The 23,709-nt window shown below is 44.2% G+C and overlaps 5 protein-coding genes across 5 annotated transcripts; 3 read left to right on the forward strand and 2 right to left on the reverse strand.

Annotated features, from left to right (window-relative positions):
* Positions 1–2,128: 2,128 nt before the first annotated feature.
* Positions 2,129–4,691, forward strand: plcxd1.1 (phosphatidylinositol-specific phospholipase C, X domain containing 1, tandem duplicate 1; the record flags this gene model as incomplete). Its single annotated transcript, XM_084444442.1, has 6 exons — positions 2,129–2,252; positions 2,535–2,677; positions 3,584–3,712; positions 3,851–4,006; positions 4,118–4,298; positions 4,450–4,691. 6 exons carry the CDS (start codon positions 2,129–2,131, stop codon positions 4,689–4,691), a joined length of 975 nt encoding a protein of 324 aa, XP_084300568.1.
* Positions 4,692–6,728: 2,037 nt separating this feature from the next.
* Positions 6,729–8,615, forward strand: plcxd1.2 (phospholipase C, X domain containing 1, tandem duplicate 2; the record flags this gene model as incomplete). Its single annotated transcript, XM_084444443.1, has 6 exons — positions 6,729–6,810; positions 7,181–7,317; positions 7,462–7,590; positions 7,719–7,874; positions 8,079–8,262; positions 8,371–8,615. The coding sequence occupies 6 exons, from the start codon at positions 6,729–6,731 to the stop codon at positions 8,613–8,615; spliced, it is 933 nt and encodes a 310-aa protein (XP_084300569.1).
* A 444-nt stretch (positions 8,616–9,059) lies between these two features.
* On the reverse strand, positions 9,060–14,883 carry gtpbp6 (GTP binding protein 6 (putative)). Its single transcript, XM_084444934.1, has 10 exons — positions 14,374–14,883; positions 14,108–14,245; positions 13,947–14,017; positions 13,627–13,757; positions 11,486–11,556; positions 11,153–11,311; positions 10,721–10,929; positions 9,906–10,054; positions 9,534–9,686; positions 9,060–9,317 (listed from the first exon to the last, which is right to left on the reverse strand). The coding sequence occupies exons 1-10, from the start codon at positions 14,825–14,827 to the stop codon at positions 9,191–9,193; spliced, it is 1,662 nt and encodes a 553-aa protein (XP_084301060.1). The 5' UTR covers positions 14,828–14,883; the 3' UTR covers positions 9,060–9,190.
* A 1,165-nt stretch (positions 14,884–16,048) lies between these two features.
* LOC311314110 (ICOS ligand-like) lies at positions 16,049–17,664 on the forward strand (the record flags this gene model as incomplete). The annotated part of the gene is made up of 3 exons (XM_084444444.1): positions 16,049–16,237; positions 16,336–16,620; positions 17,393–17,664. The coding sequence occupies exons 1-3, from the start codon at positions 16,099–16,101 to the stop codon at positions 17,662–17,664; spliced, it is 696 nt and encodes a 231-aa protein (XP_084300570.1). The 5' UTR covers positions 16,049–16,098.
* A 62-nt stretch (positions 17,665–17,726) lies between these two features.
* On the reverse strand, positions 17,727–22,026 carry nit2 (nitrilase family, member 2). Its single transcript, XM_084443746.1, has 10 exons — positions 21,918–22,026; positions 21,394–21,512; positions 20,711–20,831; positions 20,405–20,493; positions 19,882–19,975; positions 19,699–19,773; positions 19,522–19,600; positions 19,295–19,393; positions 19,048–19,103; positions 17,727–18,738 (listed from the first exon to the last, which is right to left on the reverse strand). Exons 1-10 carry the CDS (start codon positions 21,943–21,945, stop codon positions 18,644–18,646), a joined length of 855 nt encoding a protein of 284 aa, XP_084299872.1. The 5' UTR covers positions 21,946–22,026; the 3' UTR covers positions 17,727–18,643.
* Positions 22,027–23,709: the final 1,683 nt, after the last annotated feature.

Genomic DNA, 23,709 nt, shown 5'->3' on the forward strand with positions numbered 1-23,709 from the left:
TTAAGTGTATGTGTGGCTTGACACTTTGAAGGAGAAGGATATCAAAAAAGTTGCAGATCAAGCTTATCGTCAAAGTGTGAGAGTTATTGCCCACAGTAGGTGCTGCAAACGATGCTATAAAACCGTCGTGTAGCCTATCCTGCCTCAGGCATCATGTCCCTGAATAAACCCCGTGAAGAAAAACTCAAACCCCACCCTGTCGTGACTTGATGAAGCATGTGGTAGAGGATGCTACGGTCTGCAGTGCAGTAGGCTACTAAACGGATTTCTGATTCAGCTGCAGTACACCCTCTCTGTGTTCAGTTAACATGATAAATACAGATCAGTCCTGTCAGGAGCTTCACTGGAGGGCTGGTGGCATCATCCTCATATCAGTGTGGAAGGATCTGAGAGAAGGGTCCACAGGCAGAAATGGAGCCAGGCATGTTGTCCGTCTGATGTTCACGGTGCTGGCTCGCAGGCTGACCCCGCTGCCTGGAGAGTAAAGCTTCACACGGACTCAGTCACCACTTCTGTCAGTGGTGAAAATAAATGGCAAGCTGGATTCAGTACCGGGGAGGAAACATCATTATAGGCTATAGGCTAGCAGTTAGACTCCCACAGTGCCGAGCTGTGCAGTGCAGTCGCTCCCTGTAGGCTACTCGTCTGTCAGTGATGTGCTTCACTCAACTGCAGGGTAATACTACTGGAACAAGGAGAGGGTCCTCATATCATAGAAATGTCATATTAAGTCAGCGTAGCCTTCAAACTCAATCATCTCTGGGGACAGATTGCATTTCTCAATTCCCACAGGGCAAAACACTTCTTATTGTCATCTGGTAGAATACAGCTGGGTTCAAAGCTTAAACCATTGCACACTAACAGACACATGTAGGCTACGCGCTCTTCGTAAAGTGAATGCTCATAACTTAGACTATACATTATTATCAATCATCAAACTAACGTGAACCCTGTGGGGTGCAGCGTCTATGCTATTTGAATTGCTATATTTCCCTGTCAAATGAGTCATGGTCATCGCTACATTTCAGTAGGACAGAGTGCATCATCTGTCTAGCTATGCTGGTCCTGTTGTACAAAGGTGCAGAATTTGGAAAAGTACCGACTCATCGGGAAACCGGTTCTCTAGTAGCCTAGTTCCCGAGGTCAGCGTTTTCACTGGAACAACATCCAAACAAATGTTACACATTTCAGGACAGCAAACCCTACAGGTAGGTTATGTAATTAATATATGCATTAATCAATGAAGTGAATCTTACTTATTTAGGCTACAGCAGGATAATTTGCCATGGGCTCTTTAAGGGAAGTGCTACTCTTGCATCTCCTGATGAAGTGAACCTCCGCCCTCACTAAACTAGCGTATTGTAGTGCGGATATAAATTGTAGCCTATTCCATAAGAGACAAAATATATATTTCTGATCATGTAGGCCTATGTATGTGAATATAGGCCATCAATTATGTGGGATAATATTTATGATGTAAGGGATGTTGTGCTTATTGGTTCACGTTGATGGATAGTCTCATTGCAGTAAGAGTGCAGCGTACATTTCACACAAACGCGTGTGTGTGTGTGTGTTGGAGGGGGGGGGGTCATTCAGCATCGGACGACCAGTCAAGTGCAGTGCACTCGAAACAGATAATCTAGTGTTCTACTACCATTTTCCTGTTTTGTTTATCCACAGATATTTTGTGGCATTTTGGAATGGACGACTTCTTGTGCACACCGTTTTTGCAGTTACCAATACCGGCTCTCCATGAACCTGGCTTGGTACTGTAAGCATCCTTTGCACTACTTGACACGTAAGTGGGGTCTAGGCTGATACATATGTAGCCTAATAAACCGGTAAGAGATTCTATCCGGTTCTATCTTTGTTCAATGTTCAAATGGCCCAGTTAGGCACTTTTCTAAGACCATCTGCAACCCCAAAGTTTAGGCTAATGGGCTTTCTTGCAAATATATTTGAATTATTTTAAATTATCATCTATAAACTGAGCAAAAATACCAATCGACTTTATTGCTACTGATGTAACAGATTCCTGGAGGGTACTGTATGCCTAAGTGTGGGTATTAACATATTAAGAGTTAACTGACTGTGAAGCTGCAAGTTTAATTGCCCGGAGGATCCAGATATGTCTTCCGTGGTGGTGTCTGAAGTGAAGGAAGTGTCCCTGAAGCACCTCCCCATGGACTCCTGGATGGGTCACCTGCCATGTGCTCTCTGGGACCTGCCTCTGTGGGACATGGCCATCCCAGGTATACAGTGGGCAGCTCATTACCTGCCATCAATCAACACTAACAGGCTTGAGAAAACAAACATTGAATTTCAGTATGTCCCAGTAATAATAGTAATTCCCCAGTAATCCCCTTCTATAAAGCATGTGGCATATGCCATACCCTTCAGCTGGACACTATACACTCAAAAAACAACTTATTTCACATAAAAAAACCCAGATCAGTTGTTCATGCTGAATTATATCAGACTTACCTTAATGGTGCTACATACTTTATGCTGTCTCTCTGTTTTTGTCCATGTAGGAAGCCACAACGCAATAACCTACTGTCTGGACAAGAACGACAGATCCCCAGTGGATCTCACTCAGCCAGACATGCTGCAAAAGCTGGACAGATACATGAAGCCTCTGATTCGTCCTTTTGTTTACAAGTGGGCAGAAACGCAAGTATGTCTTTGTATCAACTTGTCCCTAAGAAATGGGTCTCTGTCTGAATTCTGGTACTGATGAAACCTAATGATCAGATACAATGATCAGAAGATTTAGAATGAGGACCATGGAGACTTTGACATTTTTTTAATTGAAGGGCTTAGATAGAAGCCTTTATTTAGACTGGGAAGAACATACTGAGACCAGGTCCCTTTTACCAATGTGCCCTGCTTACAAACAACATATACAGTAATACACTAGCAGAGTACAGAAAAATACAAGAACAGTGACAGCGTGGAGACAACGACAATGTACAAACTTACAATCAATGAATACAGTAATACAGTAGCAGAGTATGAAAAATACTAAAGTAGTGACAAAGTGCAAGGGTACAGAGTATAATAATTATTAAAGTACAGTAAGGAAATGACTAGCATCAATGGCATTTACAAACTAAAGTCCCATAGGTGTCAGTTGCTAGTTCTTTAAGTGTTTACAGGGGAATACGGGATGGGATCTTGGTTTGTTTCGAGGTGGTTGTGGATCAAGAGGGGGGATCCATGGTGTAGCGCGCCGCTCAGACACTAGTCACCCAGGTGAGGGTGTCTGATGATCAAACACCCCAAACACCCTACGACCCTGGGTTCATCACTAATGATGTGTCCTATCTAGGTGTTCATAGTAACTGTTTCTGAAATGTTCCAGAGTTTTGGGCCCGCAATGCGAAGAGCAGCATTTGCCCAATTCATTCTAGCTGTAGAGACGTTTAATGCTAATGGTATGTGTGTGAGCTAGTGAGATAGTTTGAAACATGAAATGAGAGGAGGCTGGATAAGTGTAGAGAGGTGATTTGGCGATGAGGGCTTAGTGTGAAGCAGTTACTCAGCCGGACATTTCATCTGATTATGATCCGTTGTGCTGCAGGAGTCTACAGTGCAGGAGCAGCTGGACTGTGGCGTGAGGTACTGTGACCTCAGGATAGCACACAGACCTAACGACAGCTCTAGTGACCTCTACTTCTATCACGGAGTCTACACCACGCTCACCGTGGAGGTATATGTTAAGTTAAATCCAATTATGATATCAGAAAACCCATTTTTTTGATTTTTCAAAGGTTAATTTCCTCTGTTCGGCAGCACCACTGTGATTGTGCACTTGTTGATGTCTGACATGGTTCTTTGTTCTCGACAGACCGTTTTGAAGGAGATCAGAGAGTGGCTAGATGTTCATCCCAGGGAGGTGGTCATCCTCTCCTTCAGTCATTTCCTGGGCCTGAACCAGGAGCTCCACACTCTACTCATCACAACCATAAGGAATGTGTTCACTTCAAAGCTGTGCCCAAAAACGGTACCCAGTTTTGTGTTCAGTTAGTGATGATGAGGATGATGTTTCCAAACATGGTGACCCCCTCAGGATCATAGAAAGAGACATATAGCTTATATGATTTTCTTCAAACAGGAAACGGTGACCCTGAGGAGCCTATGGACCTTAGGTTATCAAGTGATTGTCTCCTACGAGCACAGTGTTATCAACTACCACAGTGACCTGTGGTCGCACATCCCTTACTGGTGGGCTAACAAGTGCAAAGCAGAATCTCTCATCGAGGAGTTTGAGCGGAGGAAACAACATGGCCGCCCAGGTTACCTAGCTACTATTGCTAGAGTGTTTAAACTGCTTTTATTAACATAGTCACGTAATAAACTCTCATAAACATGAATATTTCAGATCTCTCATGTATGAAATGATTGAACTATGTGTGTGTGTGTGTGTGTGTGTGTATTGCTTGACAGGAGGATTCTTTGTCACGGGTATCAATCTAACCGAGGACCTGAGGTACATCTGCTCCCACCCCACAGAGTGTCTGAAGGACCTGGTGATGTCCACCTACCCAGCGCTGCTGAGCTGGGTCAGGGAACAGGCTCCCGGATCCAACACCGGCTCCCTCAACATCATCGCTGGAGACTTTGTCACAGAGAGCCAGTTTGTGCCAACCGTAGTTGCTCTGAATGAGAATTTACTGAACTGGTGTTAGAGTAATAATGTTTGTGGAGGAAATAGAGGAAAACATTTAGCAAATATCACCTCCAAGTGAACAGGGGAGGGAACTTTGGCATGTAAAGAATTGTGCTTGTTTTCTGAAAATATATTTATTATAATTACTTGAACATTGTCTCTTAGGGTGTATTTGCACTTATTGATGACAGTGAAATGTGTGTTTGTCTTAAGAGCTGCTTAAAAACCTGCACTGATTTATTGTTTACATTTGCCTTTTGTTACTCATTCTTCTCTTTATGCAATTTATGTATCTCAGGCAAGACGGCCTGTTTTGAAATGTTACTTGATCTAAGCAATAATGATGAGACTAATGAATCACTAGAAAAGGAATATCAACGACATGCCGAAGCACAAAAAACACATGGTTAATAGGAGCACATATTGACCACTACATCGAACACAAAACTACTTCTTTTAAACGGGTTAAAGCTTAGAAAAGTCCCTAAACTGTAGCCTACTTCCACAGGACATCCAGCGTGTGTAGAACGCTTGTATCTCCTACGTTAGATTGTCATACCAATAGGAACAGATGAAACTGAATCTGCATGGAACAGTTCTAAGCATGAACACTTCCCGGCTTTTTCACCTTTGAGATTTCCCCTTTACAGTAATCAATAGTAGAGCACGTCCTCCTCATCACTACAGAACCTGTACCTCTGTGCCTGGGGAGGAGTTGAGACCTAAAAATAAATAAATAAACATGCTCATTTTTGAATATTCTACTTAATATTCATTCTTTAAAGGTTGTCAATAAAGAAACAATGTGTAAATATATGTTTGATGTCATTATAATTATTCATGGTGCCACTAGATGTCATTTGTATGCTTATTGCAGGCTGCCTGTTTATACACAGTGTATATGTGGATCCAATGGTAGGAATGTGCTCGGAAAAAGAACAGCGAAAACATCTTGTCTAACCTGTCAGACAGCCACATATCTTCATCACAGACATAGACTACATAATCACTCACAGGAGTGGCAATCGTTCCACATTTTTTAGTTGAAACGTCACCAATAAGGTTAGGTTATATTTGGGGGGGGGGGGGGGGGTCTATTTTTATTTATTTATATTGAACATTATATTGTTGAAGGTGTGACAATATGGAACATGGGTTACCAGTCCTATAAAACCAGCTTTGTGGCCTAGTGGTAGAGTGTCCGGGAGGTTGTGGGTTCAATCCCCGGCCGGGTCATACCAAAGACTATAAAAATGGGACCCATTGCCTCCCTGCTTGGCACTCAGCAGCAAGGGTTGGAATTGGGGGGTTAGATCACCAAAATGATTCCCGAGTGCTGCTCACCGCTCCCCCAGGGGATGGGTCAAATGCGGAGAACAAATTTCACACACTCAGGTGTGTGACAATCAGTGGGACTTTAACCTAACTATAAAGTGGAATTATCTGACATAGTGAAATCATCATTGATACACAGAGATACTAAAACAAATTTCAGTCTCCTATGAACACTGAACACTCAGCTAGAATATCAGCGTGGCTGAGCGAGTGTAAACAGAGATAGTAGCCTATAGCTCTGTGTGATTGTGATGAGAGACGTTGAGCGTGATTCAATCATTGATCTGAGCGTGTGACTGTTGAGCAACGGGACGCTCGGGAAATTTCTGAACCTATAGGATGAAACCACAACGCAGAACAATGGTCTTTGTTTTTCATATCCTTTCGTGAGTAGGAACTTTTGAGACGCTCTCTGGGAGACAGGTAGGCCATTCAGCAATCCCTTTGCTTTTAGCAGCTGGTCTGGAATCAGTCAAGCGCTGTTTCACGCTCAGGTTGTTGTCAAAGGGGGGGGGGAGCAGGAAGTGCAACCTTTCGTATTTTATGCGTTCCATTTGTATGTTATGGGAACATAACTTGATGCTGTGAAGTAATGGGAACTCGAGGACCTGTTGTATGACAAATGTAAAGCCAGTGTCGGGGATCTGTGTGTGAGGCTCTGATGCGTTAACATTTAGGGATAGGCTGTGGCATCTGGCCGTCCCCGATGAATTCTAATGAGATGGACCAGAACTATGAAGAATGGATGGGAAGTTTGCCAGAGGAACTGTGGGACATTCCATTTACAAATCTCGCCATACCTGGTAATAACACAACCGTTAGCCTAGACTACATGTTTTTTTGGTTTGGTTTTTCCCTATAGCAGGTATCGGGATAACGAAATCCGTGGGCTAGTTATTTCACTTTAATGTTCTCTTTTTCAGTTTTGTATGCCTCACCTACAGATAGTAAATTACCAGAATGGGAACCTTATTTATAATGTCTAGTTATGTACCTAGGAACTGGAATGAGATTAGTGCTGATATAAAACAAAAATAAGTGATAACAAGATGTAGGACTTTGCACTGCATTTATTTGTATGAAATGTGCTATAAAAAGTTGTATTAATATTATTATTATTACATGTAGCCTAACTGTAGCCTAAGAAAAGGTTTGTCATTCATCTCTTCTAAGGGAGTCATGACACTATGAGCTACAGTCTGGACATCAGCTCCCCATTGGTCGGTTCTGAGTCAGACACCTTCAGGCTTCTGGACAAATTCTTCTACTGTGTGACGCGACCTTTCATCTTCAAATGGGCCACCACTCAGGTAGGCAGGCCTATTACATTTATAATTCTGTAATGATCGCATAAGTAGCCTATTGCCTAACCATGCATAACATGGTTGTAATTGGTGGTAATTATGAATTCTATTCCACATGTGCTGCTGCTTGTCCTCCGTGCATCAAAATAGGAGAAAGGTATTGTGGACCAACTTTCAATGGGAGTTCGATACTTTGATCTCCGGATTGCCCGCAAACCTAATGATCCATCTGATGACTTGTACTTCACTCACATCATATATACACATTTGACAGTCCTGGTGAGTAGCCTAGAGCCCCCTTGTCTTATTATGAACTCCATTGGGTACACCAGATTAAGGCTCAGAACATTTTGTTTTTACATGAGGATGCTGCTGATCTTTTTTGTGTAAATGTCCCATAACCTAAGGAAACCTTAAGGGACATTGCCACATGGTTGGAGTCTCACCCAAAGGAGGTTGTGATCCTGGCGTGCCGTAATTTTGAGGGACTGAGTGACAAATTTCATGAGTCATTCATCCTCTCACTGAAGAAGTTATTCGGCTCTAAACTCTGTCCTCGCAAGGTAAGCTTTGTTCTTGCTGTAATCTATTCAAAAACATGTATATTATGTTCAGTACATCAGTTTGCAGTGGCTGTATTCAGCCTGCAAAAAAAAAAAAAGACTGGGACTTCTCCACTGGGACAGGACGAATGTATCTGCGATAAGGAATGTTCAATGACTAGCATGGTCATGTCCTAGCAGAGAACCACGTGTCTGTACCCACAGCAGGCCACGCTGACCCTGCGGAGCCTGTGGGAGTCTGGGCACCAGGTGCTGCTGTCCTACGACAACCAGGAAGCAGCCAGACACCTGGAGCTGTGGCCAGCCATCCCTTACTGGTGGGCCAATCAGCCCACAGCGGAGGGGGTGGAGAGCTACTTAGACTGGCAGAAAGACTTGGGCCGTCCAGGTGGGTTGCCCGTTCTCGTCACGAGCTCTTCGGATAAGAGAGTACAATAACATAAGTGTTAAAGATATCTATGGCAATCTAGATTTAAATCCTTATCTGTTGTTCCAGAGGGGTTTTTTGTGTCGGGTCTGAACCTGACAGCAGATCGGCGGTACATTGCCATGAACCCGAAGCAGTCTCTGCGGACCCTCACCCTGCAGAACTGGGAGAGCCTGAGGGACTGGCTGGAGGGACAGATCCCTGGGACACACTCCGAAAGCCTCAACATCATCGCAGGAGACTTCGTGGGACCAGTTCCCTTCTGCCCACTGGTCATTGCACTGAACAGAAAACTTTTGCGATGTGGGGGGTGATTGACTAGATATGGAACCAGCAGGTCATTATTTGGGTCAAATGAATGGCAATACATGTGGCATACAGATGTCAAGCCAAGATAACCTATAAATACCTCTAACGCCAACCTTTCTATGCACATGATGATTTTAGAAATATACAGAAGGGTATGTGAAAAATGGCATGCTACTGAAGTTTAACCTCTACAGTAATGAGCATTATTTTCTCTTGCTTTTGCAGTGTTTTTGCACAATAAGGTCCAACTCAGTTGGGTTCCAGATCAGGGTGCTTGTTAAACTGGTACTTGAGAATTAACTGAGCCATTGAACACCATGAAGAGAGGGATTGTATGCAATATACATGGTCACTTTACTGTTTACATATGACTACATATACAATAAATACATTTTATAATTCATACAACATATTTCTGTTTGTTGATTACTTCACATAATGAGCCTGTAGTTTGAATTACGTCTTATAAACACTCTATTGATGATAGAATAATTGTATTAGTGCACTTTGTTGTACTTAATGAGTACTATTTCAGAGCAGAAAAGTCAGTCTGGTATCGAGATAACCGCACACTGTATTGCTAACTGCTTTGGTAAAGTTTTTTGTAGCGTCCATATGCAGCTGCACTAATGATGACCTTGACGACTGCAGAGCCTTCATCTGCAACAACATCCACCTCCTGAACAGTTGCCTCCTTGTACAACCAACTGTGAATGAACGCACACACACACACACACCCACACACACACACACACACACACACACACACACACACACACACACACACACACACACACACACACACACACACACACACACACTATGTTGTGAGATATTACTGCTATATTGCTTCCCTACATATCTAAAAGAGTGCTAATTTGTTAGGGTCACATATATACAATTACTAGGCCATAGAACCTCACCTTAACTGTGAACTACCGAGGTCCACTTTGAGCATCATGACTTGTTTTCCTGTTGACTTCACAATGGCTTCCTCTACTGTTTTCTTCAGCTCCTCCAGGCCGTGCTCCTTCAAGGCAGAGATGGGCAGGGTGTTGGGTTCAGGAGGCTCGTAGCTAAGGAGGACAACATTAAGGTTTAAATAGAATCGAGTTCCTTCCTCTTACTATTCAATCAAGCGCTGATGTGTGCCCTCTCTTTATCTAATGTAATCATCTCACACAGGATACAGACTGTAGCTAGTCTGCAGAATCTAGAGATTGTGAGGGAGCTTGTGAGAATAAAATTACATTTTCTAGGAAGTAGGTTGTGTTTAGTGGGGTGTTTGTTCTTACTTGTCAACCAGGTCAATCTTGTTGTGGACCTCTATCATGGAGCTTAGGAGTTTTTCTGGGATCTGCAGGTTCTTCAGGACTTGGAGCACATTCACCTTCTGGTTCACTGTCTCCGGATGGCTGATGTCCCTGACGTGTACTATCAGGTCCTGGGAGGTGGATCACAACAGTTCATTCATACATGACGTGGTCACGATATTCTCTTGATTAATAGTGAATATGACTGCTGAGGATGACGAACATACATTATATTGTGCTAAAGTCTTGATCCCCATCACAGTTCGCATATCTAGACGATTGACTGTGGTAGTGCTGCAACAACAACGCTCATTCTCAATGCTATGATAAAAATACAGCTGCGGCTGGATGGTGCAACTGGGGGATTAGGATTGGATTAGGATTAGGGTGTGAATCAACAGGATTGGGATCTGAGTACTGGATCCCTGCAGAGCGTAGTGTTGATGTGATGAGGTGTCTTCCCAGTGACTGGTCTGTTCTGGGGTACGTACAGAGTTAGGGATTGGTCTGTTCTGGGGTACGTACAGAGTCAGGGATTGGTCTGTTCTGGGGTACGTACAGAGTCAGGGATTGGTCTGTTCTGGGGTACGTACAGAGTCAGGGATTGGTCTGTTCTGGGATACGTACAGAGTCAGGGATTGGTCTGTTCTGGGGTACGTACAGAGTCAGGGATTGGTCTGTTCTGGGATACGTACAGAGTCAGGGATTGGTCTGTTCTGGGGTACGTACAGAGTCATGGATTGGTCTGTTCTGGGGTACGTACAGAGTTAGGGATTGGTCTGTTCTGGGGTACGTACAGAGTGAGCCACATCCTCCAGTGTGGCGGAGAAGGAGTCGATAAGCTGATGGGGCAGCTGGGACAGGAAGCCAATGGTGTCGACGTAGAGGACGGTCATATGACTGGGCAGCTGACCGGCATGGACGGTGACGTCAAGGGTGGCAAACAGCTGGTCTTTGGGCTGGAGCCCTGCGTCGCCTGTCAGCGCTTTGATCAGCGTGGTCTTCCCTGGAGAGTAGTTACAGGATGTGAGTTTCATATTTCATATTCACAGTATATAAACAATCATAATCGTATGTAAAAGAGACTTAACACTGAATGCGTCACAGCCGTCGGGCGGATACGCTGTTACAATCCTCTGAGGTTGCCGTAGTCGAGTCGACGTCAACAGGACGTCGGAGTCACTAAACCGGTTTTGATTACGGATCGCTACATCCGGAGCGCGTCTCACCACAGTTGGTGTAGCCCATGACGGAGATGACGGGGAGCTCCCTGTGTTCCCGGTGGGAGCGCAGCAGGCGCCTCTTCCTCCTCAGGCGCTCCAGGGTGGTGCGGACCCTCAGCTCTCGCTCCTTCAGCAGCCTCTGGCGCACCTCCAGCAGGGTCTCGCCTGGGGGGGGAGGGGTTTTCCACTCAACAGTTCAGTCACGACGAACGGGACCTTCAGTATGCAGAGGAGACTCACACAACAGCACATTCAAATGAGGATGCTGAGACAATGGTACAGGAAAAGCACCCAAATGTGCACTGCGCTGAAATAATCTATTATTCTGCTGAGTATTACCTGAGCCCATGATGTATCTAGAGCCTCCACCTTGCTGGTCCAAGTTAGCAACTTCATGTCTCAGCCGTGATCTGTCATTAGGAATTGTGTGAACATTTTATCTGATTTGGCAGGTGTTCATTAGAATGACACTAGATGGTACTGTGGACGGCATTACACAAATAAAGTTTGGCTGAGTGAAATAGTATACGGCTGAGTCTGAAATCGTACTTTTTTTTACCGTTAGTACTTATTACAACTGCCCTTATAAAGAATGTATTTAGCATGCAGAATGCATACAATTGGGACATACATGCAGGGTTTGACAGAAATGTTGAACAAATAAACAAGCTGTAAAGTAACTAGCTTGCTATATTGTTGTGTTAACAGTAGACCTGTAACAATTATTACATAATTGCCAAACCGCAATTTTGTGACATAATCCCAATTTATTTTTTGAACCGTGATTGTGCTTTTTTTTTTATTGCTAATGTTTAGACCGAGCACTAACAGTGTACAATTTAATAATGGTTGCACTTCCAGACAGTGGCTGTTGTGTATGATAGGTTCTAGAAGCAAGATAGTTAACTAACAGTTAACAAGTACCTTAACCAAACCAGAGGCTTTGGTCTGGGAGCTGGGACTCAATCCTCCTCTCTGTTCAGGTTATAGTTATCTCTCTCTCTCTCTCTCTCTCTCACTCTCTCTCTCTCTCTTTCTCTCATTCATTCACTCACTCACTCTCTCTCTCACAGTCCTCACTCACTCAAATGATTGGCCTTTGTTGACGTGTTAAAAAAACACATCAGTAGCAAGAATAGGCCTACTGTAGTTCCCCTGTATGTTTTTAACATATAAAACGCCACAGCTCAAGAACCCTTCTGGTACCTAGAAACCTCCCACCAGGGCATGCTTTGCAAGCGCACCACTAAAAGTCACGCAGGTGCATTAGGTCCTCTACTCACCATACAAAAAAAAAAATCTATTTTTTGACAATTATGTTATTAATCACTATTATTTCTGAGACAATTAATCGTCTAGCTAAATTTTTAATCCTCACAGCCCTAGTTAACAGTTGGCAAAAAAAAGAAGACATGTTAACAAAAACCAAACTTGTTCGTTCATGTGAAGCTATAAGCTGGGACGGTCATTCGTGATTCGTAATGTATCACATTTGAGAACACTAGCTGGCATAACCAGTTTGTTGACATTTTGTTTTGACAATTGAGAAGTTGATAATGATGATGCTGCAAATATAGAAACACTCATGTTAATCTACAACATCATCACTGCACTGTCAATGCGCTGTCATCTGTCTGCCATAGGGCTGTAGGATTGTATCGATACAACGATGCATCGCGGTACGTAGTCTCGCGATACTGTATCGATCTTTCAGCCCGGAGTATCGATACAGCCGGGCGCTGTAAAATTAAAAAAAAAATAATAATAATAATATATATTTTATTTATTTTTTATTTAAATTTTTAAATCCAGTTTAAAAAGCATATTCTACAATATTAAGTTAAAAAAGCATACATATAAATAATTTTGAAAAACCATAAAAACTACAATGTTGACAGTTTAAAAAGCATGGATATCAAATGTAAAATATTTATTAGCTAGCTCTCTGTCCAGTCATTGAGTTTGAGTTATCTATATAGTGCATTTGAGCCATTCGGTTTTCAGTCTTGAACACTTAAAATCTTTCAGTAAATGATGTGTGTATCGCAATACGTATCGTATCGTATTGTATCGTGACCTCTGTATCGTGATACGTATCGAATCGTGACCTGTGTATCGTGATGCGTATTGTATCGCGAAATCCAAGATGATATACAGCCCTAGTCTGCCATCTTGGCAGCTCAGTGGATATCTTCCGCTGCGCAGAGGATTGTGGGTCAGCCAAGCGAGCGGATGCAGTATGCTATACGGGTATTTTTGCGTACTATTTTTGCATTTGACATAGCCTACTGTGTATTGGTCCTTTTCTGGCATACTAAATACGATGGAAGTATGCGATTTTCTGACTCATTTGAGTAACTAAACCTCAAGTAAATCTCACAGATTCACACCATAGTTGCATATCGGTGGTGGTACAGGTATAATGTAATACTGCATCACAAATTGTACATAAAGTACCTTATTAGACAGTGTGTGGGTACCTGAGGAGGGGGATCTCTGCCAGAGAGATCTGCAGCTTGGCTTCCCGGGTCCGGGCATTGCAGCGGAAGATGTGGAGGACGACTGAGTATCTGTCAAACACCTTCACCCCCCACGCCTCCTCCAGCTCCCTCTGGAAGGGAAGGAAACCATCACACACAGGTATGACAATACTGCCATGCAATATGATATAACGTATTTCCCATTTACACGGAAACTGGATGTATTGATGGTTTCTAATGCTATGATGCCAGCAATAGATTACACCCAAAGTCAGGCACACAGTACTGGAGCAGACACCGAGGCAAAGAGAGAAGCTTGCCTCAGATACTGAGGATAGGCGCTCAACGTTGACGAACACGGCTGTGACCCCAGGCGTCTTCCTGATCCTCTCTGGGAGAAGACATGAGGCACTGATGGGTCATACTGTCATTCTGGAGAGAGAGAGAATAGCCATGAGGACAGATGGCGCAGCATGCAGACCTGTGAGAGACTGGAAGTTCCCCTTGCCAAAGATCTTCTTCTTCTCCGGCGTCTTGGTGGAGAGGATGATCTTGTCCACCACGGTCCAGTTCTGCAGGGTGTTCACCAGTCCCACGGCCTCAGCCATCATCAGCTCAGCTGGAAGCAAGCAGCGAGAAACACAAAACGATCAACAAACTATGTGACTTGTAATATATATAACTGCTTGACACTGACTGATGTTTTCCAAAATGTCAGTGCTCTTTCTGATGACCTTCACTGTTCACCTGTGGTCAGGTATTGCTTCCTGCTTCCCCACTTCACATCAGGATGGACAATGAAGATCCTGTGGTCTCCATCTCCAATGCCTGTGGGAATATGCTGCTGGAAGAGTTCGTCTATCTCACTGTCATCAATGAAATCTTCTTGTCCTTCATCCTCCTCCTCTTCCTCGTCGTCCCTGTCCCCGGTGCTAAATTCACTGTCATTTCTACTCTTGAATTTACATACTGACATTGAAAATGCTCTACACTGCAATGGAAACATACGTTTTAACGTTAGTCTATACTGTGATTTTAAAGTTCCACGGCATGAGGACATGTGGCACCCGTAGCCTACTGGTGATGACTTCGACCAGTTCTCTGTGTAGCAGTCCCACTGGCGCAAGTTCAAACTCCACGTCCTTTTTGGAACACGTGTTATTTTACTCATCTTTAAAATGCAGTATTTTATGACTGACATGTCGCTGATCTTATAGTTGGCAAGCCTACCTGACAAGCTACTAGGTGAGTCTTGAAAATGTGTTAATACCCAACTTTGTTGACATGCTTGTTGTTAGAGAACGCATGCGCATTTGCGAGTGGCAGCAGCTTCTTCGTTGGTCTTCTCGGTGGCTTCGATGCTTGAAGGCTCTCAATGCTCTTCCTAGAGGTTGATAGAGGTAGTGAACCAAAAATGGGAAAAGCAGGTCAGGTGGTTGTGTTAAAAGGCTATTGACCATAAATCCGTTCATGATATTAGCATGTACATTGTGTTTAATGACTGGAATTTACTCTTTTCTCTCTTCATATAAGAGAACAGCTTTTCACCAAAAGTGTCATGATTTGCTTCCATGGTGCAAATTGCAGTCAAACCGGTCTGCCTACATCTCACTAGAGATACTCATGTTGCTCAATCCCTGTGGTAGACAACGCTTCTATTTTGACCTATTTAGCAAAAGCCTGAACAGCATTTGCTGCGTCCTCATTTTCGGTTTTGGATTCACTTGATTGCTCGGGACGGGGCCCGGAAAAGATGAAGTAGGCCTGGACAAGTCCGCGCACGACTGACAATACATTCCTCTGACGTTGGGTGTCAACTTTGGGATGTGCGCAATGCGAGGCAGACAATGACTGTATGGAGACAACCCAAACAAAAGCAGCGCTCATCGAAAGATGATGACCAACCTGCGAACTTCAAACGGAGTCAAGTAATGGGCCTGTTCATTTGATTCTAAATTAAGATCGTTTTTGTCTTTTTATCAACTGGACCGCGCCTACTACCCGTGCGTAAAATTGCCCCCGTTGGGCAATGTCAGCGTTGTGGCGCACTGGACTGCTACTCAGCCTACTGAGGTACAGCGCTACTTTGGGTAAGAGTATCCTCATAGTTGCATCACTTAACTGCTTAGATGATTATCAACAGGTGATTTCAAAGTATAAAAAGTAGTAGTAGTAGTAGTTGTTGTTGTTGTTGTTATGTCCAGATAACCGTCAGCACAAATAAGGGATAGGATCCTGACTGAATAGCCTACTCTCCCTACATCTTCACATGCAGGTGAAAAATGTATCCTGGGCATAATTGGACAGCCTATCCTACTCCCGTGTATCTATGACGGAGAACTTGAGCTTCGCTCTCGAAACTTTTCCATTGAATGGAGAAGAGACAATGACGTGGTCCACAGGTCGGTGTGGGGTGAGGGAAACCAGGATACATGGAGAGTATCCAGCAGAAACAGCACCAGAGTGTCGGGCATGGCTCCAAAGACAGGCGACTTCTCCCTGGAATTGTCCATGGTTGTGCCCCTAGACTCAAACATCTACAGTATGTTCCTCACTGTCGCTGGTCAGAACCAGAGCTCTCCTGTGTGCTCAGTGTGCCTAAGGGCTGCAGGTCAGTGAACACCATGACACCCATTTCGATGCGCAGTCTGATCTGAATGACCGTAGATTGAACTGATGCAGCTGGTTTTCTGTTTCATCTCTCCCCAGCTAGTTTCACTTACCCACAGCTAGAGAGGAACGACCCAGTGGAAGGAGATGAGACCCATTTTATGTGCCATTCAAGAGGAGGCTTCCCTGAACCTGTGGTTCGCTGGGTTATCAACGAGACAGAGCAGCCTCCCGAGAGCTCTGTCAGAACATACAGGGCCCCCCTGCCTAGCTCTCAACTCTACAACGTCACAAGCTTCCTGGTCGTCAACGTTTCACAAGACATCAGTGTGTCATGCACTATAGAAAATCCGTCTATGAACGAGACTTTAACCTCCACCAGCTGTGAGTCACTATAAGCCATGGAAGCCAAAGAAAATGTTACATTTTGTAACAAATGTAAAACATTTTACACCAAAATGGAATCAGAATACACTTTATTGTCTCACAATGTGAGAAATTTGTCTTGGGCACACACACATGCTGTAGTAGACAGTCAACACACAGTTGTTAGTGAGGAGACACATAGCACCAACAAATAACAATAAATATGCGATAAAAACAATAAACACAAAAACACATCATAGAGCAGAAGATGCATATCACTTGGAGTCCCTACTGCCTCAGCCTGCTCACTATTTATCACTATTGAGGATTTTTATTGAGACAGGGTAAACGACTTCTGAAACAGGTTTACCCTGCACCGGGGGACTCTACACCTCCTCCCAGAGGGTAGGCGCTCATACTCCTCATGCAGTACATGAGATGGGTCAGCGACTATCTTACAGGCTAGTCTTCAGGTGGCCTGTTCGTAGATAGATTGTAGTGTCGGATAATCTCTAACTCCTATGACCTTCCATGCCGTCTGCATCAATCTAAGCAGCTTGGATTTTAGTTGCACAGAAAGATTCCCGAACCAAGCCGTGATGCCGTATCTGACAAGACTCTCTACAACTGCCCGGTAGAAGACAATCATGTGCTTTTGGTCAACACCATGCACTCTGAGGCGTCGCAGAAAATAGTCTCTTTGCTTAGTTTTTTTTAACCTTGAATTATACATCATGTATCTTTACTGTGTTACCCTGGGACTGTCTGTGACCTGGTTCTTGTTGTTCAGATGGGCTGCAGAGTAGCCCAGCGGTGGGCAGAGCAGCAGAGGCCATGTGGATGTTCAGCACAGGGCTCAGTGTGGCTGTGGGTGTCATGGTGCTGGCAGCCCTGTTCTACCAAATCCATCTGGACCGGACCTACAAGAAGCAATGCAACTTAGTAATGGGTATCTATTCCTCCATTTCTAATCAATGCTATTCTACTGATGAAATCACATTACACACACCTGCCATCCAGTGTCCAGTCGCCCATGTGTTTTTATGCTTGACAATGACATGACTCATTAAGGTCACTTCATCGCACCACCAATATGACATGTCACATCACGCTCTTCTGTTGGCTGCGTCTATTTCATATCAGCTTTATTGTGTGTGAACCAGGGAAGGAGGGCTGCGAGGATAACCAGGAGACGGCCATGATGAAAGTGGAACGTACGGATACTCTAACTGAGACCAATGTGTGATGGAACACACGATGGACAGAATCCTAAAGCAGGTCTATGTTCACATGGTCTCTTTTTTTCACTGAACATATCTTCTGACCTGAGATTATGGTCTGTAAATGTATGTTGTATATATGTACAAGTCAGATGAGTATCTAGTTCAAGTACAAAGATGTAACAGATTATCTCCTTTATTTGTCTAGTTTCAGGCCTGTTATTGCACAGCAGTGTCAATTCTTCCTCCTAAAATGCAAATACTCACACGCCTGCCCTCTCACAACATATCTCCCTTCCTCCGCCACTATATGTTATAATCCTTTGTTACAGAGATTGTGTTTCATGCCATGATAAAAGTACACTCAAACCGGTTGAACCGATTCCTTCCATCTCAAGAGGGCAGTGCCAGTGAATAGTTACCATGATACTAGGCATTGAATTATCTGTGGTGGTTAGAGGGGACATCTTACAGTGCACAACTCTAGTTTACATTTTTGTTTCAATACAAGCAGCTTGACATTTCATTTATGTACTGCTCAGTGCTCAGTCCGTCTGATTGAATGGATGGACTAAATCAGTGGACCAATACTACTGCCTCTAAATGCAACAATTTCATTGTAAAAAATAAAGAATCATAGGCACAAATGATCCTGTTGCTGGCATGCCATCACCAATCCATCATATTCTCCTCTTCTTCTTCTTTCCATCAACCAGCTCTGAGCTTAACATCCTGAATGGACAGATCTGTCATTCCAGGGGATTTGACCTTCGACTCGGCAAGTTGTCAGTGACCAGTCCTGAGCCTGTCACGGCAGGGGGTCAGCCATCCTGCACGGAGCTGACAGAGTAGAGATCGCTGCGACGTTGGGTTGTGATCGGGATCTGCTGGCGAACATCCGCTAAATACTGCAGGTCTGCAAAACACGTGGACAGATGGAGAGAGAGAGAGAGACAGAGAGAGAGAGAGAGAGGACACTTTTAGAAAACAAAAGGGTAATCACATTAGCTGTGGGGCCACATTATGGTTTGGCAATTAATATCCAGCTTACGTAGGATATAACTCACAAGTTTCAGGGGCTACGCATCTATTTTCATAGACGTTGTCACACTGATGTATTTGCTTATTAATTTACTGGCTAATCAGTCCCCCGATCTATAATCAATATAAACAATCTCATGATCAACAGCCCTAACCTGGATATGCCAACCACTTTGACACTCACCGATGTCGGCATAAACAACCGTCTCCTCTGACCCAGCCTTGGTGACGACCTCGCCCCTGTCACCGGAGACAGCACGGTTACATACATACATCCATACCCAGGCAAAAGGCATGAATTACCTTTGGCAACCTGACTCCACAGTGGGGAGGATCCATCTAATAACTGTGGTTTAGCAGAATATTATCTCTCTCTCTCTCTCTCTCTTCTCTCTGTGAAGGGGTTTGCCCTTACTGTAGTTAGTGCTTACCATGGGCTTACAACTGTGCTATGACCCCAGGCAACATAGGAAGCTGTTTCATCTCTAGCAGGTGATGCTGTGGCCACGTACACCTGGTTATCAACTGCTCTAGAGGGGGGAAAGAGGAGTAGGCATGAATTGATAATTGATATAATATGATATGGGCAGAAAGCTATATTAGGGGCCATAAAAAAACATTCCTATTAGACATAGCAGAGACATTATGACCGACTGACCTTCCCCTTTGTAACAGCTCCCAGTGAGCCGGCCCTGTGGTCATGTTGAAGGCTCCAGGATATACCAATAGCTGACAACCTGATGCCATGTGGGAGCATTAGACAGAGATGATGTTCAGACATAGGTGGACTGGATACTGGACACAGACACACAACCCTCCGGCCATTCACACTCACCTTCTTTAGCGTAGAGCTGAGCAAGCTCTGCAAACCTGATGTCATAGCAGATCCCAACTCCCACCTTGCAGTAAGCTGAAGGGGGTGGATTGATCCATGTCAGACTAGTGTAAACCAGAATGCCTCCAGTACAGGTTGTTTTTTTTGGGGGGGGGGGGGGGGGGGTTTAAAGATGACGCTTACGTGTCTCAAACACCGAAAGGCTCCTCCCTGGACTCAGTGTCTCCGACTCCTGGAAGCGGATTTTCCCGGGAACGTCAATGTCGAAGAGATGAATCTTCAGGCGAGAGACAAAAGACCCAGGATGATGAATGATTATCACGCACAAAATGTATATAAAATGGAAAACAAAAGACCATTGTGTATTTTTGGTTTGTATTTGTTGAATGTTTATGGTATTGTACTGAGGTAAATACAATTCTTTTTGGCCCTTCATCAGATGTGATCATGTATTTTGTTAAAATTGCTGTGACATGTCAACAACATGATTCTTTGACAAATATTTGTCTATCTAATATTAAGGCCTCAAATTGTCTGAGGCCTGGCGCCCCCCCTGCAATCTTTGGCGCCCCCCTAAGGGGGGCCCGGACCCCAGCTTGGGAAACCCTGCTCTAAACAACTGTTCCATGCAGGCATGAGTGTTGGATGTGTGTTTTGAAATATAGCCAATAACTGTGCCTTGAGTAGTCTCCCAGGCCTACTGTACCTTTCTGTGTTTAAGCAGCAGGTTTCCATCAGGGCCGAACACTGGACAGGTGTTATACAGCTTCCCGTCATCCTCCTCAGGGATGGAGCCTGGTGCGCATGAAGGCACACATCTCATAGCACACACTCTGGGTTGAGTTTCCTCAAAGCTTTATAGCTCAACAGAGATCAATAGAATTAAGGAATGGTGATCTTGCTTTATATAAAAAACAAAAACAAATCAAACAAAACAAGCTGTGGTCTTTAGTAAAGACAGAACAGAATAGCGGGCAGGTGTTCAGAAGATTATTCTGAGCTCTTCTCTCACCTCCCACCAGGTACACCTTGCTCTCTTTGGCTGCCTCTGACAACACCTGGGTGGACTCTCCGGGGATCCTCTCGGCATACTCAGGGAAGAAGCTGGTTCCGTATGGGGAATTGAAGCACTCCTGTACGTGCACACATTGGACTTGTATGACATGAGATCTTGTGCGTTCATGCCCCCCATTGGCTCATACTGTAACGTTATCACTTTTCTACTTCTCGCAGAATGTATAAAGTATGCTAACGTAGCCCTTTTCAGTCCTGTAGTCGCATGCTCGCTCATGCCAGACTACAGTACTTTCACCCTCCGTTCACTTCGCCGTCACAATAAATCGGTGTCGGCCTATTTAGGAGAGGCGCTCATATTTACAAGTGTCAGATAAACATGAAACTTCACTTACCTAAGCAAAAGGGTCTATTTAAACAAATGCTGGGTTTTGAAGCCTCGGCGCTACCATTAAATAACTTATTTAGACGCGTTTTGTCCGAGTGAATTTATTTTTCCGAGGTAGTCTTCTTCTGTGGTGGTGGCGGTCTCTTTGAAGCTTGTAAATATGAGCGCCTCTAAATAGGCCGACAACGATTTATTTTTGACGGCGAAGTGAACGGAGGGTGAAAGGACTGTAGTCTGGCATGAGCGAGCATGCGACTACAGGACTGAAAAGGGCTAATGCTAACGTTACTCACAGGTAGAACCACCACTTTGGCCCCCTGACTCGCAGCCTCCTTTATCAGACCCCGAGCTCTGGACAGGTTGTCAGCCTTCACCTTGGTGACGTGCAGCTGCACGACTGCCAGGCGAAACTCTGGGACAAACAAATAAAGAGTGCACAGATCATGGACAGCACTCTTTCCTTCACCGCTACTAAAACATGGAGAACTTTCCAGCTAGTTATTGCATAACTGAAGCTGTTTCAGTATAGCTTTTTTTATTAAAAAACCTATATGTAACAGAAGCTTCCTCTGGGACATCGATCAAAGCAGATCACGTCAATAATCAAACAGCACCACTATGCAAGAGTGCATGAAGTAAGTTTATGCGCTGAAAGGTCCAACTATTAGCGTATGGTAACGTTAACGTTAGCTACCTTTTAACGTTAACATTGACTAGTTGTCAATAGTCTGTGCAACATTAGTGAGGAAGGACAACGTCTGCCTACGTCTCAAATTGCCCCTCTAGGCTGACAATAAAATATCTTATATTCACTTACTCGACATTGTCTTAGCCAAAGTAGACATGCGTGTTTGGAGGAAAATACTGCAATCTGAAATTGGTGTTCTCACAAGCAGTGGGAAGCTACGCTAGCCTCAATAACGAACTCGTATCCGGTAGCGTTCTTGCCAGGAATTCCAAAATAAAGGTCACGCAAAACAAATGTACTGACTGAAAACATTTAAAATGAACACTTTCTCTCCCAAATACGATAGAAGACCACACACGCAAACAAAAAATAAAACAATACACACATAGTTATAGAAACACGTTTCTTTAATAATCAATTAAAGCGAAATAATTGACATCAATTAGATTACATTACTGATATCCATCCTTCTGTGGGAACGAGGGACTCTCCTTCTGTGGGAACAAGGAAAGACTCTGTTGAAATGTGCAGGTTGAGGTTAGGTCACTGTGGGCTTCGTCAGTCTCTTTTTATTGTGGGAAAACATTGCACTGGGTTGTGTGAGTGTGGGAGCCCTGAAACGGTGAAGCATGTTTTTAATGGAATGTACTCGGTACAGAGAGCAGATACAGTCCTTTTACAGATCACTGATTGCATTAGGAGTCTGTTCATTCTCACTCTTTCTTTGGCCTGAGTGAGAACCACCAGCTGATCACAGAAGCAGTGCTACAATTCCTGCACAACACGGGACTGATAGAATATAAAGTGCTGCTGTACCTAGGTAATCAGTACAACTCCTGACCGCTGGAGGGCAGTAATACGCATCGACGCGTCTACACTGCCGGAAACCCAACAGAAGAAGAAGAAGAAGAAGAAGAACGCCTCTTCGTTAGCGACCAATCATGCACACGCTACTAGCATGTCGTGTCTTACGTCATATCCGTCTGGAGTTTTGGAGCGCCCGGCGGGAAAGGACGACGCAGGTAAACAGCTGGAAAATAATACGATAAATGAACGCGCTCTCTGAAAATAGTTACTGCGAAGGTGCAGGCGTGTAGGTAGATGTGGTAGATGTACTGTTTCCTGGAACTCCACTTTCTTCACTTTACGACTGTTTCAGTTTTCAGGTTAGTGCGCTGGAAAGTCCAGCTAACTTTAGCGAGAAAATAGCTAACAGCTTAGCTAGATTCATATAAATAAAGTGCTGTCAGCAATAAATTATGAGTGTGTGTGTGTGTATATATGTGTGTATATATGTGTGTGTTTGTTTGTTTGTTTGTTTTGGCCACTGGTCTGCTAGCTAGATTTCCACCATGGACAAAGGGGACAGCGTCATCATTCTCAGTGATGAAGATGAAGAATGCTCGGTCTCCTCCAACAACGATTCAGTGTTAATCATAGAGGGCCCAAAGAACAGAGGTAAAACCCTGTATGTGTGTCTGATCTTGTGTAGTGTGTGTGTGTGGGCGTGCCTGTTTGACCCTGTGTGTGTGTCTGATCTTGTGTAGTGTGTTTGTGTGTGTGTGTCTGAACTTGTGTAGTGTGTGTGTCTGATCTTGTGTAGTGTGTGTGTGGGCGTGCCTGTTTGACCCTGTGTGTGTGTGTCTGATCTTGTGTAGTGTGTGTGTGTGTGTGTCTGATCTTGTGTAGTGTGTGTGTGGGTGTGCCTGTTTGACCCTGTGTGTGTGGCTGATCTTGTGTAGTGTGTGTGTGGGTGTGCCTGTTTGACCCTGTGTGTGTGTCTGATCTTGTGTAGTGTGTGTGGGTGTGCCTGTTTGACCCTGTGTGTGTGTCTGATCTTGTGTAGTGTGTGTGGGCGTGCCTGTTTGACCCTGTGTGTGTGTCTGATCTTGTGTAGTGTGTGTGGGCGTGCCTGTTTGAC

Source organism: Borostomias antarcticus (assembly GCF_949987555.1).
Source record: "Borostomias antarcticus genome assembly, chromosome: 10".
Lineage (NCBI taxonomy): Eukaryota > Metazoa > Chordata > Actinopteri > Stomiiformes > Stomiidae > Borostomias > Borostomias antarcticus.